General features: G+C 46.2%; 1 protein-coding gene across 1 annotated transcript; it reads right to left on the bottom strand.

Annotated features, from left to right (window-relative positions):
* Positions 1 to 900: 900 nt before the first annotated feature.
* Positions 901 to 13,913, bottom strand: LOC146356394 (vomeronasal type-2 receptor 26-like). Its single transcript, XM_084830083.1, has 4 exons — positions 13,812 to 13,913; positions 12,726 to 12,953; positions 11,981 to 12,107; positions 901 to 1,805 (listed from the first exon to the last, which is right to left on the bottom strand). Exons 1-4 carry the CDS (start codon positions 13,911 to 13,913, stop codon positions 901 to 903), a joined length of 1,362 nt encoding a protein of 453 aa, XP_084686209.1.
* Between the last annotated feature and the right edge of the window lie 417 nt (positions 13,914 to 14,330).

Genomic DNA, 14,330 nt, shown 5'->3' with positions numbered 1-14,330 from the left:
GGGTCTCCTCTCACCTTGATCTTGGAAAAAGTCGACCCCAAATCGAAGGTAAGGTCAGACTTTACACCCTTTCCCTTTGCCCATTATCCTAAATGTAATGGCATAGATTATTCCTGAGGAGTTACAGGTTAGGAAATCAGAGATTTGAAAAAGGTTTCCAGTGCTTGGACTGGCAAAATATGTTTTCTTTTTGGTGAACTTGCAGTATGTGCAAAAGCCACATGGATGATTTCCTTTTGGTCTTGGTGTATTAAACACTGTTGGTTGCACAATCTTGTTTGTGCTCTGTGTGTGTTCGGTATGCACTAACCAGTCCTTGAGGTTTTTTGTTCTCTTGAACATTACTCTGGGTCTTGTAGTTAAACCTAGCAAATCCTGAGTAAGACTAAAGTTGGGGGGGGGGGGCGGGGATATGTGTGTTTGTAATCTTTTTGTGACTGGGTTAAAATGAAGAATATATGTTGCTCACTGTTCTCTTTGTTGTTTTACCATTCTTTTTGGGAGACCTAATAAAGTATCTCATTTCGAGGCATTTGCTCTGTTCATAGCTGATTTTACCACCTTGGTGGGGTATCCTCTTTCTTGAAAACATTGTGCTAATAACCATGATTCTTTGAAGAAATCTTGACTTCTTCAGCAGTTGCATTTTATTCTTGAAAACTGACTGTAACATAAATTATTCTGGAGATGTACATTGATACAATCTCAACCAAAGTTAAAAGCAGGGAGCATTTAAACCCAGAGTGATACAGTAAAAATAAAAGCCATAGCTAGCAAGATTAAAAAGGCAAATGTTTCCTTGTTTGCTTTTCCAAAGTTGGAATGAAGCCAAGTTTTCCAAATGCAGATTATTGCATAAAAACAGAATATCAGAATGTTTGCTAAAAATATTAATCAGATTTATTCTTTGGTTTTCATCACGAGATGCTCCTTTGTATTCAGATGAGGCCTCAGAATAATAATATAGCACTTGGGAAAAAAGATGCAGCCCAGTAACCCAGCACTGGAGGCCAAAATAGAGAAGACCTGCACGGCAACCATGTATTTCCCCTTCGTGCTCAGGTAGGTCGGCACAAAGGACAGCCAAACACTGCAGAAGACCAGCATGCTGAAGGTGATCAGTTTGGCTTCATTGAAGGCCCCAGGCAGCTTCCTGGCCAGGAAAGCCACCGTGAAGCAGATGGCAGCCAGGAAGCCCATGTAGCCAAGGGCAGAATAAAAGAAGGCGACAGATCCTTCGTTGCATTGCAGGATGATCTGTGCTGGCTGTGAGTGCTTGTCTGAGTCTGGAAAGGGTGGAGAGATACCCAGCCAGATGGCACAAATGCTAGCTTGAATACTGGAACAGGAAATGACAGTGGAGTTGGCCAAACTCTTTCCCAGCAAATTCCTCACCCTGTTCCCTGGCTTGGTGGCCAAGAAGGCTAGCACCACAGTGATTGTTTTGGCCAAGAGAGAAGAGATGGCAACTGAGAAGATGATGCTGAAGGCTGTTTGTTGGAGAAGGCAGGTTGCTTTCCCTGGCTGGCCAATGAACAGTAAGGAGGACAAGAAGGAGAGCATGAGGAAGATGAGGAGAATGTAGGAAAGGTCCCGGTTGTTGGCTTTGACTATTGGAGTTCCTTGGAATTTAATGAATATTCCTAACACATATGCTGTGATTAAGGACAGGAACAGGGCGAAGGAAGCAAGTGTGATCCCCAAAGTTTCTTCATTTGACAGGAAAGTTATAGTCTTGGGGATACATTGATCTCTGTTCTTATTTGGATGCTGATCATCAGGACACTTGGTGCAATGGTCTGCATCTGGAAAGAACAAGAGTAACATCTCCCTTACATCCTTGGCAATATCTGTTCTTTTACATTCCATCAAAGATATTTCTCCCATGTGATGGGCAGCACACAGTAATTTCATGCAGGGCACAATCTGGCTTTCTGGGCTTCAACATTCTCCCATGTCAACAACCCAAATTTTGGTGATTCATGTGTTTAGGATCCATATTTAACCATGTTTTTAACCTAGAAACTGGGAATTTCTGTCCTGCAGGCTTTATTTGGCCTTAATGGATTATTCTAACAGGTGGGTTTTAGCCTTCTATCTTTTAAAGAATCCTCACTGCTATCTCCGATGTGTGATTAGGGGTGTACGAAAGTCACTTACCTTTTCGAAGGGTGACATTCACGGTGGGGAGGGAGGCGCTTCACACCTCCCCCCGAAATTCTGGCTGGCTGGCTCTGCTCCATGGAGATTCTGCGGAGCCGCCGGCCAGGGCCACCTGCAGCCAGACATCTGGCCACTGGGGAGCCTGCAGGGATGCAAATGGTGGCTGCGTCCCTGTATTTTGCCATGATAGGGGTCATAAATATTTATGTAGCCTATCACGGCAAGCAAAAACAAAACAAAACAGCGGACACAAATGGTGGTGGCTACGGCGGCTGCCATTTGCGTTCCCTTTTTTTTTGCTGTTTTAGCCTATGTAAATATTTACGTAGGCTATTACGGCAAAAAAAAAAGGGGGGGAATGCAAATGGCGTAGTGGGCGCCATTTGCATTCCTTTTTCCCCCCCTGCCGTTTTAGCCTACGTAAATATTTACATAGGCTATTACGGCGAAAAAGGAACACAAATAGCACCCACTACGCCATTTGCGTTCTCCTTTTTTTTCGCCGTAATAGCCTACGTAAATATTTACATAGGCTAAAACAGCAAAAAAAAGGGAACGCACATGGCAGCCGCCGTAGCCGCTGCCATTAGTGTCCGCTGTTTTTTTTTTCTTTTGCTTGCCGTCATAGGCTGCATAAATACCTACATAGCCTATCACAGCCTCTGCAGGGACGCAAATGGCATCCCTGTGTTAGCCGTGATAGCCTACGTAATTATTTACGTAGCCTATCATGGCTATGATGAGGAAGCGAATGGCGGCCGCAGACACGGCCGCCATTCGCAAGTCAGCGCGGACGGCAGCAGGTAAGTGCCCCGTTTCGCGCGCCTTTCATGGGTTGGGGGGGCACGGACTTCGTTCCACCATGGTTTTCTGGGGGCCGAATGCACTGGCATTCGGCCTCACCAAGATGCGTGGCGGAATTCTCTGACATCCCTACGTGTGATTGGAGATTACAGCAGGGGATGTGGGCAGCAGGGGACATTGCCAGTGCTGCACAGCATTGGTTGTTTTGCATGATATGCTCCTTCCTTATGAGGTGATGTAGGGATGTACGAAAGTCACTTACCTGTAAAGAAATTTGATTCACGGTGGGGGGGAAGTGCTCCGTCCCTCCCCCCGAAATTCTGGCCTGGGGGGGAGGCGCTCCGTCCCTCCCCCCCAAAATTCTGGCTGGGGGGGAGGTGCTCTGTCCCTCCACCCCCGAATCCTGGCCGGCCAGGCCGCAAAAGGCGGCAGCCGTAGCCGCCGCCGTTTGCGTCCCTGCAGTTAGCCGTGATAGGCTACATAAATGTTTACGTAGCCTACCACGGCTGAGTAAAAAACAACAACAAACAAATCGCATGTACGCAAATGGTGGCGCCCATGGGCGCCGCCATTTGCGTTCCTTATTTTGACACGTCTAGTCTACATAAACATTTACGTAGACTACAGAGAAAATAAGGGGAACACCAATAGCGTAGACGCTATGCTATTTGCGTTCCCCTTATTTTCGCCGTAGTCTACGTAAATGTTTACGTAGACTAGACGTGCCAAAATAAGGAATGCAAATGGGGGCGCCCATGGGCGCCGCCATTTGCTTACGCGTGGTTTTTTGTTTGTTTGTTTTACTCAGCCGTGATAGGCTATGTAAACTTTTACGTAGCCTATCAAGGTATTTTTTAAAAATCTAGCCGTGATAGGCTATGTAAATCTTTACGTAGCATTATGGCATGTGAAGTCCCAGGGACTAGCCTCTGTGGTGCTTCCCAATTGTGGTGTATACCATCCAGATGAAACTGTGACGAGTTCCTGGCTGAGCTGGAGCACTTGAAACAGAAAATGAGAGGAACAGTTGCAGAATACCACAAAAGCAATGCTAAGAAGACCCAACTGTTGTTATAAACTTTAAAGGTGTGAATTATGGTACAAAAAGTAAAATTGATGGTGCAAAACTACAAAGCCCACGTACAAAAGATGGGAAAACAAAGAAACAGGGCACAATTTTCAAAACACACAAACGGAGGCACATTCGATATGTGCATATGTTATGTGTAGGGGTGGACGAAAGTCACTTACCTGTCCTCGAAGATTTCCCACGGTGGGGGGGAGGTGCTTCGTTGCTCCCCCCGCGAAGTTCAGGCCGGGGGGGGAGGCTTCTCGCCTCGCCTGGCTGAAATTCAGGCCGGGGAGGAGGCGCCTCGCCTCGCCAGGCCGCGAACTAAACAGTTAAAAAAAAAAATGCCCCCGTGATAGGCTACGTGACGATTAACGTAGCCTATCACGGCTAGATCTGCAAAGTCAGCCGTGATAGGCTACGTAAATCGCCATGTAGCCTATCACGGGTGACTTTAAAAAAAAAAAAAGCACGTACGCAAATGGCGGCCCACATAGGGAGCTGCCATTCGCGTTCCTTATTTGGTCGCTGTAGTCTACGTAAATCTTTACGTAGACTACGGTGAAAATAAGGGCAACGCAAATAGCAGACAGGTGTCCAGTAAAGTGCCTGTTTCAACAGTCCATCAGAAGTAATAGGAGATAGACCTACATTTAAGCCACAGTTCAGAATTTAACAAAGCCAAATGTGTTGAGATGTTGCATCTCCTTTGTCAGCTTCTCTCTGTCTCTGTCTCTGTCTCCCTCTCCCTCTCTCCCTCCCTCCCTCCCTCTCTCCCTGTCTTTCTCATTCTGTCATTTTCTCTCTTTCTTTTGCTTTTTTCACTGCAGCCTGATGTCTGGTCAAACAACTGTGCCTCTGAGGGCTCCTTCACATGGGCTTTTATCCTGCTACCGAGGTTGGTTACTCACAGATGTTTGCAGGTCCTGTACACAATGCTGTCCTCCTTCAGGGCACCTCCTGCTCTTTGTGAGCTGTTTTGCATTGTTTTCCATGACAACGAAAGTCTGGCATTTTCCCTCCTCCCACCATGGAGTCACAGTATATCACGGTATACTGATCAAAGTCGCTTTATTGCAAGTAATACAACTTCACCACCTAGTGGCTTTGTAATGAAACACATAGAACATCTTGAGAAGTTTAGTTTGTTTGAGAAGCCACATGGAAAGGAATCGATCTAATCCCACAAAGATTCCAGAAGCAGAACCCCTGTTTAACTATGGGATTTTTAGCCTTGTTTGATGAAGCCCTGAATGGTGGAAGATTCAGGACAGAGTAAATGAAGTCCTTCTTCAGAGCTGTATAGTTAAAGTATGGAATTCACTAACACCGGGAGAGAGGCAGGGGGACTGCGACCCTGTTGATTCCCTGGGACCTCTCAGTGGCTTTCAATACCATCAACGATGGTATCCTTTTGGATAGGTTGTCTGGGTTGGGAGTTGGAGGCACTGCACTGCAGTGGTTCCACTCCTACTTGGATGGCTGATTCTAGAAGGTGGTGCTGGGGGATTATTGCTCTGTGCCATGGCAATTATGCCATGGGGTTCCACGGGGCTCTATTTTATCCCCCATGCTGTTTAAGATCTACATGACACCGCTGGGGGAGGAGGGGGCTGGGACGTCACAGTAGAATGGATCACAGATGTTTATGCACTGTTCCCCTTCTACCCCCTCTGCCTCTAGCTCTGATGTATCTGGTAGCTCATCCACTGTACCCTCCTGTCTTGTGGTGCTGCTATTTAATGCCAGGATGGTCTGCAGTAAAAGCTTACTCATCCATGACCTAACTGTGGATGAGATGGCTGATCTAGTGTGTATTACTGAGACCTGGGTGGGTGAGCTGGGTGGGGTTGGCCTGACTCAGCTCTGCCCACCTGGGTACTCAGTGCAGCCCCAACATAGGTTGGAGGGCCGTGTGTGTGTGGGTTGTGCTTCATGGAACGCCCACCAGGAAACCACTCCTCCTTGAAGCAGGCTTTCTTTAATAGACCAGTCATGCAGGGATGTTAGAGAATTCTGCCACAGACTCCAGTGAGGCTGGATTCTTTAGAATCCGGCCCCCTGAAGTCCATGGCAGAACAGAGCAATCCCCCCCGCCACCCCGTGAAACTTCCTGAGGATGGATCTTACCTTTTGTCAGCTGTCCATCTGCTGCCCCTGGTCTGTGGCCGCTATTTCCCTCCCTACGTTAGCCGTGATAGGCTACATAAATATTTACGTAGCGTATCATGGCAAAGAGTAGGGACACAAATAGCATCCGCTATGCCATTTGCATCCCTGCTGTTTGCTGTGATAGGCTACGTAAATATATATGTAGCCCATCACGGCTAACGCAGGGACGCAAATGGCGGCCACAGCCCAGCAGCGGATGGAGGTGGAGCCAGCCAGGGAGGATTCCAGGGAGAGGGATGGATCGCCTCCCCACCACTGCGGATGCCCCGAACCGGAACAAGGTAAGGGATTCGTACATCCCAACAGTCATGGTTTCTATTGGTATTCTGTTTTTTAAAAAGCAGACTTTTAATCTGGTGTTTTAATCTTTTTATCCTTTTACTGTGTTATCTCTTGTGTTCACCACTGCAAAATCTGTTCTAGATATGGAGCAGTATACAAATATTGCAAATAATAAGTAAGTAAGTAAGTTAATAAGTTCATATATTATCAAATTTCAATAAGCGTCCATCCACCTCCTTCCAAAAGAAATTAAACCTTGGCAAGCACTCCATCCCATGCATTCCTCACTGCTCAGAGAAGTGGGGTGGACATAACAATATTAACCATAGAAGGAGTAAAGTGTGGAAGACACATGTAGGATGGTGGGGGATACACAAGTCCCATCCACTCTCTCACCCACCCCCAAGCCCAGGGAGCTGTTACGAAGCTTCTTGTGTGAATTCTGCTGTTAGGGGAAGATAGGGCCTGGTCTTGGAGAAGAGCAGAAAAGCAGGTTGAATAGGATGGCAAGGCCTTGCACATCCCAAGTGGAGCTACAGAATTCTTCCATACAACTTTCTGGTCAGCCACTGTGCCTTAATTCCTCAGTGTTAACACTTGCAAATTTCACATCTTGCCTCAGGACAACAATCAGTTTTATATACCACCCTGCATTGCTGAAAAGTCCTTCCCACCCCCTGAAGTCTACACTGGGAAAATTTCAACCAAGTTAAAAACAGAGAGCCAGAGAAATACTGGAGGGGGGTGGTGGACATAGCTAGAAAGATTAAAATGATAAATAATTTTTTTCTGTTACTTTTCTGAACTGCATAAAAATAGAAGAACATGTGTGTGTTTGATAACAATATCAATCACATTTATTCTTTGGTTTTCATCGTGAGGTGATCCTTGTGTTCACATCAGGCCTCAGTGTAATACTGTAGCAGTTTGGGAGAGAGATACAGCCCAGTAACCCAGCACTGGAGAACAAGAAACAGAGGACCTGCATGGCTACCATGTATTTCCCCGAGGTATATTCAAAGATGACTGTGAAAATGCACTGACAGACAGCTAGTAAAATGCCGATTTTGACAGTCCATCGGAAGTAACAGGAGATAGACCACCATTCAGAATTTAACAAGGCCAAACATGGTGGGATATTTTCTCCTGTTCTGGCTTCCAGTTTTTACCATTTTTCATGGCCCCCTGATGTTTGGTCAAAGAACTATGTCTCTGAATGAAGGATGTTTCAGGTAGGGCTGTGCAGGGACCCCCCGATCTGACTTGGAAGCCACTTTGCTGCTTCTGAGGTGGGTCCAATCTAGCTGGATTCGGGGCCACGACTTGCCTCGGCCCTGAACCCGAAGTGGGGTTTGGATAGTGAACCCCACTTTGGGTCCTCTCCCACCGCCACCTCCTCTGCTGCCGCTGCCGTCACTGCTCCTATCTCCTGATGCCTGGATGTGCGGCGACACGTCTTCTTCCAGGGAGTTGCCATTTTTAAAATGGCAATCTCCTGGAAGTTCCAGGAAGTTGCCATTTTAAAAATGGCGACTCCCTGTAAGAAGAGTCGCCGTGCGTCAAGGCCTGAAGAGCTGGTGGCAGTGGTGGTAGGCAGCAAAAACAGCAACAGAGAAGGTGGTGGTGAGGAGAAGGCAGCAGCAGCAGTGGAGAAGGCAGCTCTTGTAAGGACCTGGGGGCACTGGGGGGGGCTGGACCAGGGGGGCTGGGTTAGGGGCTGAAGCACACCAAGTGCTTCGGTGAGCCCCTGACCCACTCCGGATTGCTTCGTGCCCCCTCCACTTAGCCTCCAAAAGGGCACAAAGTGACCTGAAGCGGCCCGCTTCGACTCAGGGTTTGGGCCTCGGACTGAAGCAGTGCACAGCCCTAGTTCCAGGTCAAAGAAAAGGGAGTACTTCTTCACACATGCATGTTTAAATTATGGCATTTGCTAACAAGAGGATGAGACAAATAAATGGAGGAAAGGCTATCAGAGGCTCCTAGTCATGATGGCTACATATTAATTCAGGTGTCAGAAGCAGCATGGCTGTGTATACCCCTTACTGGGCAACATGAGTGGGAGGGTGTATTGTGCTCATGTCCCCCTACGTGCTTCCCATTGGCCACTCTGGGAACTGTTGGCCACTGTGAGAACAGAATGCCGGACTAATAAAAAAATGATCTAATCCAATATTTCTCTTCTTACGTTTTCATGTACATTTGTGGATACATATAGCGAACTAAAATGGACAAGCACGGGCGAATTTAATTCAGATGACCATTATATCTACTACTGTGGGCAAGAATCCCTTAGAAGAAATGGAGCAGCACTCATAGTCAACAAAAGGATGGGAAAAGCAGTACTGGGGTACAATCTCAAAAACAATAGACTGATCTCAGTATGAATCCAAGGCAAACCATTCAACATCACAGTAATTCAAGTCTATGCCCCAATCACTGAGGCCGAAGAAGGTGAGGTTCATCGGTTCTATGAAGACCTACAACACCTTCTAGAACTAACACCAAAAAAAGATGTCCTATTCATCATAGGGGATTGGAATGCTAAAGTAGGAAGTCAAGAAATCACCAGGATAACAGGCAAGCATGGTTTGGCGTACAAAATGAAGCAGGAAAAGGCTAATAGAGTTTTGCCAAGAGAACACGCTGATCATAGCAAACACTCTTTTCCAACAGCACAAGAGGCGACTCTACACATGGACGTCACCAGATGGTCAATATCGAAATCAGATTGATTATGTCCTTTGCAGCCAAAGATAGAGAAGCTCTATACAGTCAGTAAAAACAAGACCTGGAGCTGACTGTAGCTCAGATCATGAGCTTCTTGTTGCAAAATTTCAGCTGAAATTGAAGAACGTAGGGAAAACCACTAAACCATTCAGGTATGACCTAAATCATATCCCTTATGAATATACAGTGGAGGTGAGGAATAGATTTAAGTGATTAGACCTGATAGACAGGGTGCCTGAGGAACTCTGGACGGAGGTCCAGAACATTATTCAGGAGGCAGCAACGAAATCCATCCCAAAGAAAAAGAAATGCAAGAAAGCAAAGTGGCTGTCTGAGGAGGCTTTACAAGTAGCTGAGGAAAGAAGGGAAGCGAAAAACAAGGGAGAAAGGGGAAGATATATCCAACTGAATGCAGAGTTCCAGAGAATAGCAAGGAGAGACAAGAAGGTCTTCTTAAGTGAACAATGCAAAGAAATCGAGGAAAAGAATAGAATGGGAAAGACTAGAGATCTCTTCAAGAAAATCGGAGATCTGAAGGGAACGTTTTGTGCAAAGATGGGCATGATAAAGGACAAAGAAGGCAGGGACCTAACAGAAGCAGAGGAGATTAAGAAGAGGTGGCAAGAATACACAGAAGAAATATACAGGAAAGATCTGAATGTCCCTGAAAGCCATGATAGTGTGCTCACTGAACTTGAGCCAGACATCCTCAAGAGTGAAGTCAAGTGGGCCTTAGGAAGCATTAGTAACAACAAAGCTAGTGGAGATGACAGTGTTCCAGCTGAGCTATTGAAGTTCCTAACAGATGATGCTGTTGAAGTGCTGCATTCAATATGGCAACAAATCTGGAACACTCAACAATGGCCACAAGACTGGAAAAGGTCAGTTTACATTCCAATTCCAAAGAAGGGTAACGCCAAAGAGTGTTCAAACTACCGCACAATTGCACTCTTTTCACATGCCAGCAAGGTTATGCTTAAAATCCTACAAGCTAGGCTTCAGCAGTATGTGAACTGGGAACTACCAGAAGTACAAGCTGGGTTTCGAAGAGGGAGAGGAACTAGAGACCAAATCACCAACATTTGCTGGATCATGGAGAAAGCAAGAGAATTCCAGAAAAACGTATATTTCTGCTTCACTGACTATGCCAAAGCCTTTGATTGCATGGGTCACAACAAACTGTGGCAAATTCTTAAAGAGGTGGGAGTACCAGACCACCTAACCTTTCTCCTGAGAAACCTGTACGAGGGCCAAGAAGCAACAGTATGAACCAGACATGGAACAACCGATTGGTTCAAAATTGGGAAAGGAGTACGACAAGGCTGCATATTGTTGCCCTGCTTATTTAATTTATATGCAGTGTACACCATGAGAAACACCGGGTTGGATGAATCACAGGTCGGAATTAAAATTGCCAGGAGAATTATCAACAACCTCAGATACGCAGATACGCAGATGCCACTCTAATGGCAGAAAGCAAAGAGGATCTCAAGAGCCTCCTGTTGAGGGTGAAAGTGGAGAGTGCAAAAGCTGGTCTGAAAGTCAACATTAAAAAAAAACGAAGATCATGGCATCTGGCCCCATCACTTCCTGGCATATAGAAGGGGAAGAAATGGAAGCAGTGATAGGTTTTACTTTCATGGGCTCCCAGATCACCACAGACGGTGACTATAGCCATGAAATTAAAAGACGCTTGCTCCTTGGGAGGAAAGCTATGGCACACCGAGACAGCATAGTAAGAAGCAGAGACATCACCTTGCCGACAAAGGTCTGTCTAATCAAAGCTATGGTTTTCCTAGTAGTAACATATGGCTGTGAGAGCTGGACTATAAGGAAGGCTGAGTGCCAAAGAATCTATGCTTTCGATCTGTGGTGCTGGAGAAAACTCTTACGAGTCCCCTGGACTGCAAGGAGGTCAAATCAGTCCATCCTAAAGGAAATCAACCCTGACTGCTCATTGGAAGGACAGATACTGAAGCTGAAGCTCAAATATTTTGGCCACCTAATGCGAAGAGAAAACTCTCTGGAAAAGACCCTGATGCTGGGTGAAGACTGAAGGCAGAAGGAGAAGGGGACGGCAGAGGATGAGATGGCTAGATAGCATCACTGATGCAATGAATATGAACTTGAGCACACTCCGGGAGAGAGCGGAGGACAAGAAGGCCTGGCGTGCTATGGTCCATGGGGTCACGAAGAGTCGGACATGACTGAACTACTGAACAACATTATGCAAAATGCCACTAAGCCTCCACTGACCTCCTTCCAAATGAAACAAAAATTTGGCAAGCACTCCATCCCTGGCATTTGTCACTGCTGAGGCAAGATGGGTGAACATCACAATATTACCCAAGGAGAGTGTGTGTGCAGTGTAAAGTGCATAAGACACATCTAGGCTGATGGAGTGTATCCCAGCTCCATGCACTGCCTCAACCACCAAACCCTGGGGAGGGGTCCATCCTCCAACGTTACTGCTAAGAATCACTTTCCGAAAGGAATTATGGATATTGCAAGAATAGATCCAAGTTTAGACATGCGGTGAAAAGAAAAGAAAACATCACAGAAAATGTTTGGAGTCACCCTCCCCTCCCCTACTGTCCAGCCTCCAAGTTTATTTTTTGTGACTCATATTGTTCAAATAAATTGTGGATATTGCAATAAAGGACACAAGTTTAAAAATCCTCTTAAGAAAAACTTCACAGAAAACACCTGTGTGGGTCTTTGCCCTCCTCCCCAGGGGCTGCATCTTCCTCCACAGTCACCCACCTTCCTGAGTGGAGATGGTCCCTTCTGCGCAGGGTGCACAGTCATAGCAGCAAGCAACCTTTCCTTCCTGAGCCACCTTCACGAATCCAGGGCGACAGCTTTCCACGCACCTGGCGTGAGGCAGGCGCTAAGCAGAAAGATCGAACAGCAAGGAAAATGTGTTAGGGGAAATTCATCTGTGGAAAGGAGAGAGAGAGAGTTGGAAAGAGCCCAAGAGAATTCCAGGGTTTAATTTGATCCCGTAACTAAGCTTAAGCCTGTGAAACCGAAGCAATTGCATGTTCCATCCAGTCTGTATTTATTACCTTTCTTAAATATAAAAAAAGGTAAAGGTGTCCCCAACCAGTCGTGTCCGACTCTAGGGTGTGGTTCTCATCTCCATTTCTAAGCCGAACAGCCAGCGCTGTCCGAAGACGCTTCCGTGGTCATGTGGCTGGCATGACTGAACACCGAAGTGCACGGAATGCTGTTACCTTTCCCGCCGAAGTGGTACCTATTTATCTACTTGCAATTTCTTGCTTTCGAACTGCTAGGTTGGCAGAAGCTGGGACTGAAGACGGGAGCTCACTCTGTCACAGAGCACTCAGGTCTCGAACTGCTGTCCTGCCGACCTTCCAGTCTGCAGTTCAGCGTCTTAACCACTGAGCCACCGCGGCCCTTATTTCTTAAATATACCTGTCAAAAATAATAAAGGTTAAGAGATGGTAAAGAAATATAGTGAAATGCAAGGAATGATGTTTTTCACCTGGTTGAGCCATTTGGACCACACAATGGCATCCGGGTCAATGGTGACCTTGAGGCTTGGGGATCCCCGTCTTTCCATTCTCCCAAATTTCAGTCCAATGACAGTCCTATTGGGCAGCTTCACCCAGTTAATAATGTCAAAGTTGGCTGTCAGGTCTCCATTTTTATCCAAATGCATTCCATCCATAGATGTATTGTAAAACTGGGGGTTTCTCAGGAAAGGGTGAAACTAGAATGGCAGAGAAAACACCAGCATTGAGGAACTAAGAAGCCACATTTGATATCCCTTTTCAAGCTTGAAGCTCCCATGGCTCAGGGCTGGTGCCAGACTCAGATGTCTGGGTGTGTCTCTTCACATTCACCTGATTTCATTCCAGGATGCCCTTGTCTGCTTTAGGAGCTTGGGAAGCTGAAGCCATTAGACATATACCCTTGTTCTCAGCAGCAAAATGTCAGTTATGTAACTGCGATCGTACACGCACTTACCTGGGAGTTAATTCAATGGTACTCCATACGATTTAGTTCTGAGTAGGCACCATCACAGAGGATCGCATCGTAAATATTATACGTTTAATATATGCTTGGGTGACAACCTGGATTTAATGCCTCAGGGATCCAATTGCACAACTTGATTAAAAAATTGCTTTCAGCACAAAAAACTATTGTCGGTTTGAGATGAAAGATAAGTTGAATACAAAAATTTACTACAAGAACTTTAATACAAGATAATAAGAGAAAGTACAGCCTGGCACAAAATTAGGGGTGGACAAACCCAGCCCCATCCAGTATCAGCGGGCACCCACTGAAGCCCTGCTCCTGCTCAAGCCCCAACCCCCGGACTCGCACTCAAGCCTCACTCACCCTGCATCCTGTCGGCAAACGCCCACCATTTTGCAAAGTTTATTTTTACAAAAAAGGGGGTCATTGAAAATGCACATATTTAAATACTCACAAATTCAGCCTGGGAAAGCTGGATATATGTAATATTGGAGGTGTGAATTGACCATTTCCCAGTCTGAATTCACGCATATTTAAATATGTGCATTTTTAATAGCTTCCTTCCTTCCTTTCTTTCTGTAAAACTAACCTTGGCAAAATGGTGGGTGCTTGCGGATTGGTCCGGGTGAGTGTGGAGAATGGCCAGGAGGGTGTAAGCATGGGCAAGCGAGGCCAGAGTCTCAGCAGGCATGGTCCAGGAGCATAGGCAGGCAGGGGGAGGGGGAGTCCGATGGATTCTCGGACCCAGTCAGGCGTCTGCGCCATCCCTAGGCACAAGAGTCTAAAAACTGCAAATGTACAAAACTATCAAACACTATCAGCACATGGGCCTGTCCATGTTGGGTATATTGCAGCGGCATCTGCAAGTTGCCAGAAGGAAGCAGTGTTGCAGTCAGTTAATTCATGGGAATTTGGACCATAGATAGCATTCGGATCACTATAGCCTATTGTGGTTTCCTGTGATTTCTTCTTTTTGCTCCTCCCCTTCCTCCCTTCCTCTCTCCCTCTTCCTCTCTCTCTCACTCATCTCCACCAGTGCTTCTGTCAGTGTAATCTTTTGAACCTCTATGCTTTAACTGCATTGTATATGCAAGAATATTTGGGAGTA

This window comes from Heloderma suspectum, chromosome 2, assembly GCF_057233095.1.
Source record: "Heloderma suspectum isolate Gila_16-S chromosome 2, 16-S_ref, whole genome shotgun sequence".
Lineage (NCBI taxonomy): Eukaryota > Metazoa > Chordata > Lepidosauria > Squamata > Helodermatidae > Heloderma > Heloderma suspectum.
Note: the sequence above shows the minus strand (reverse complement) of the source record. Positions and strands in the feature narration are given on the sequence as shown.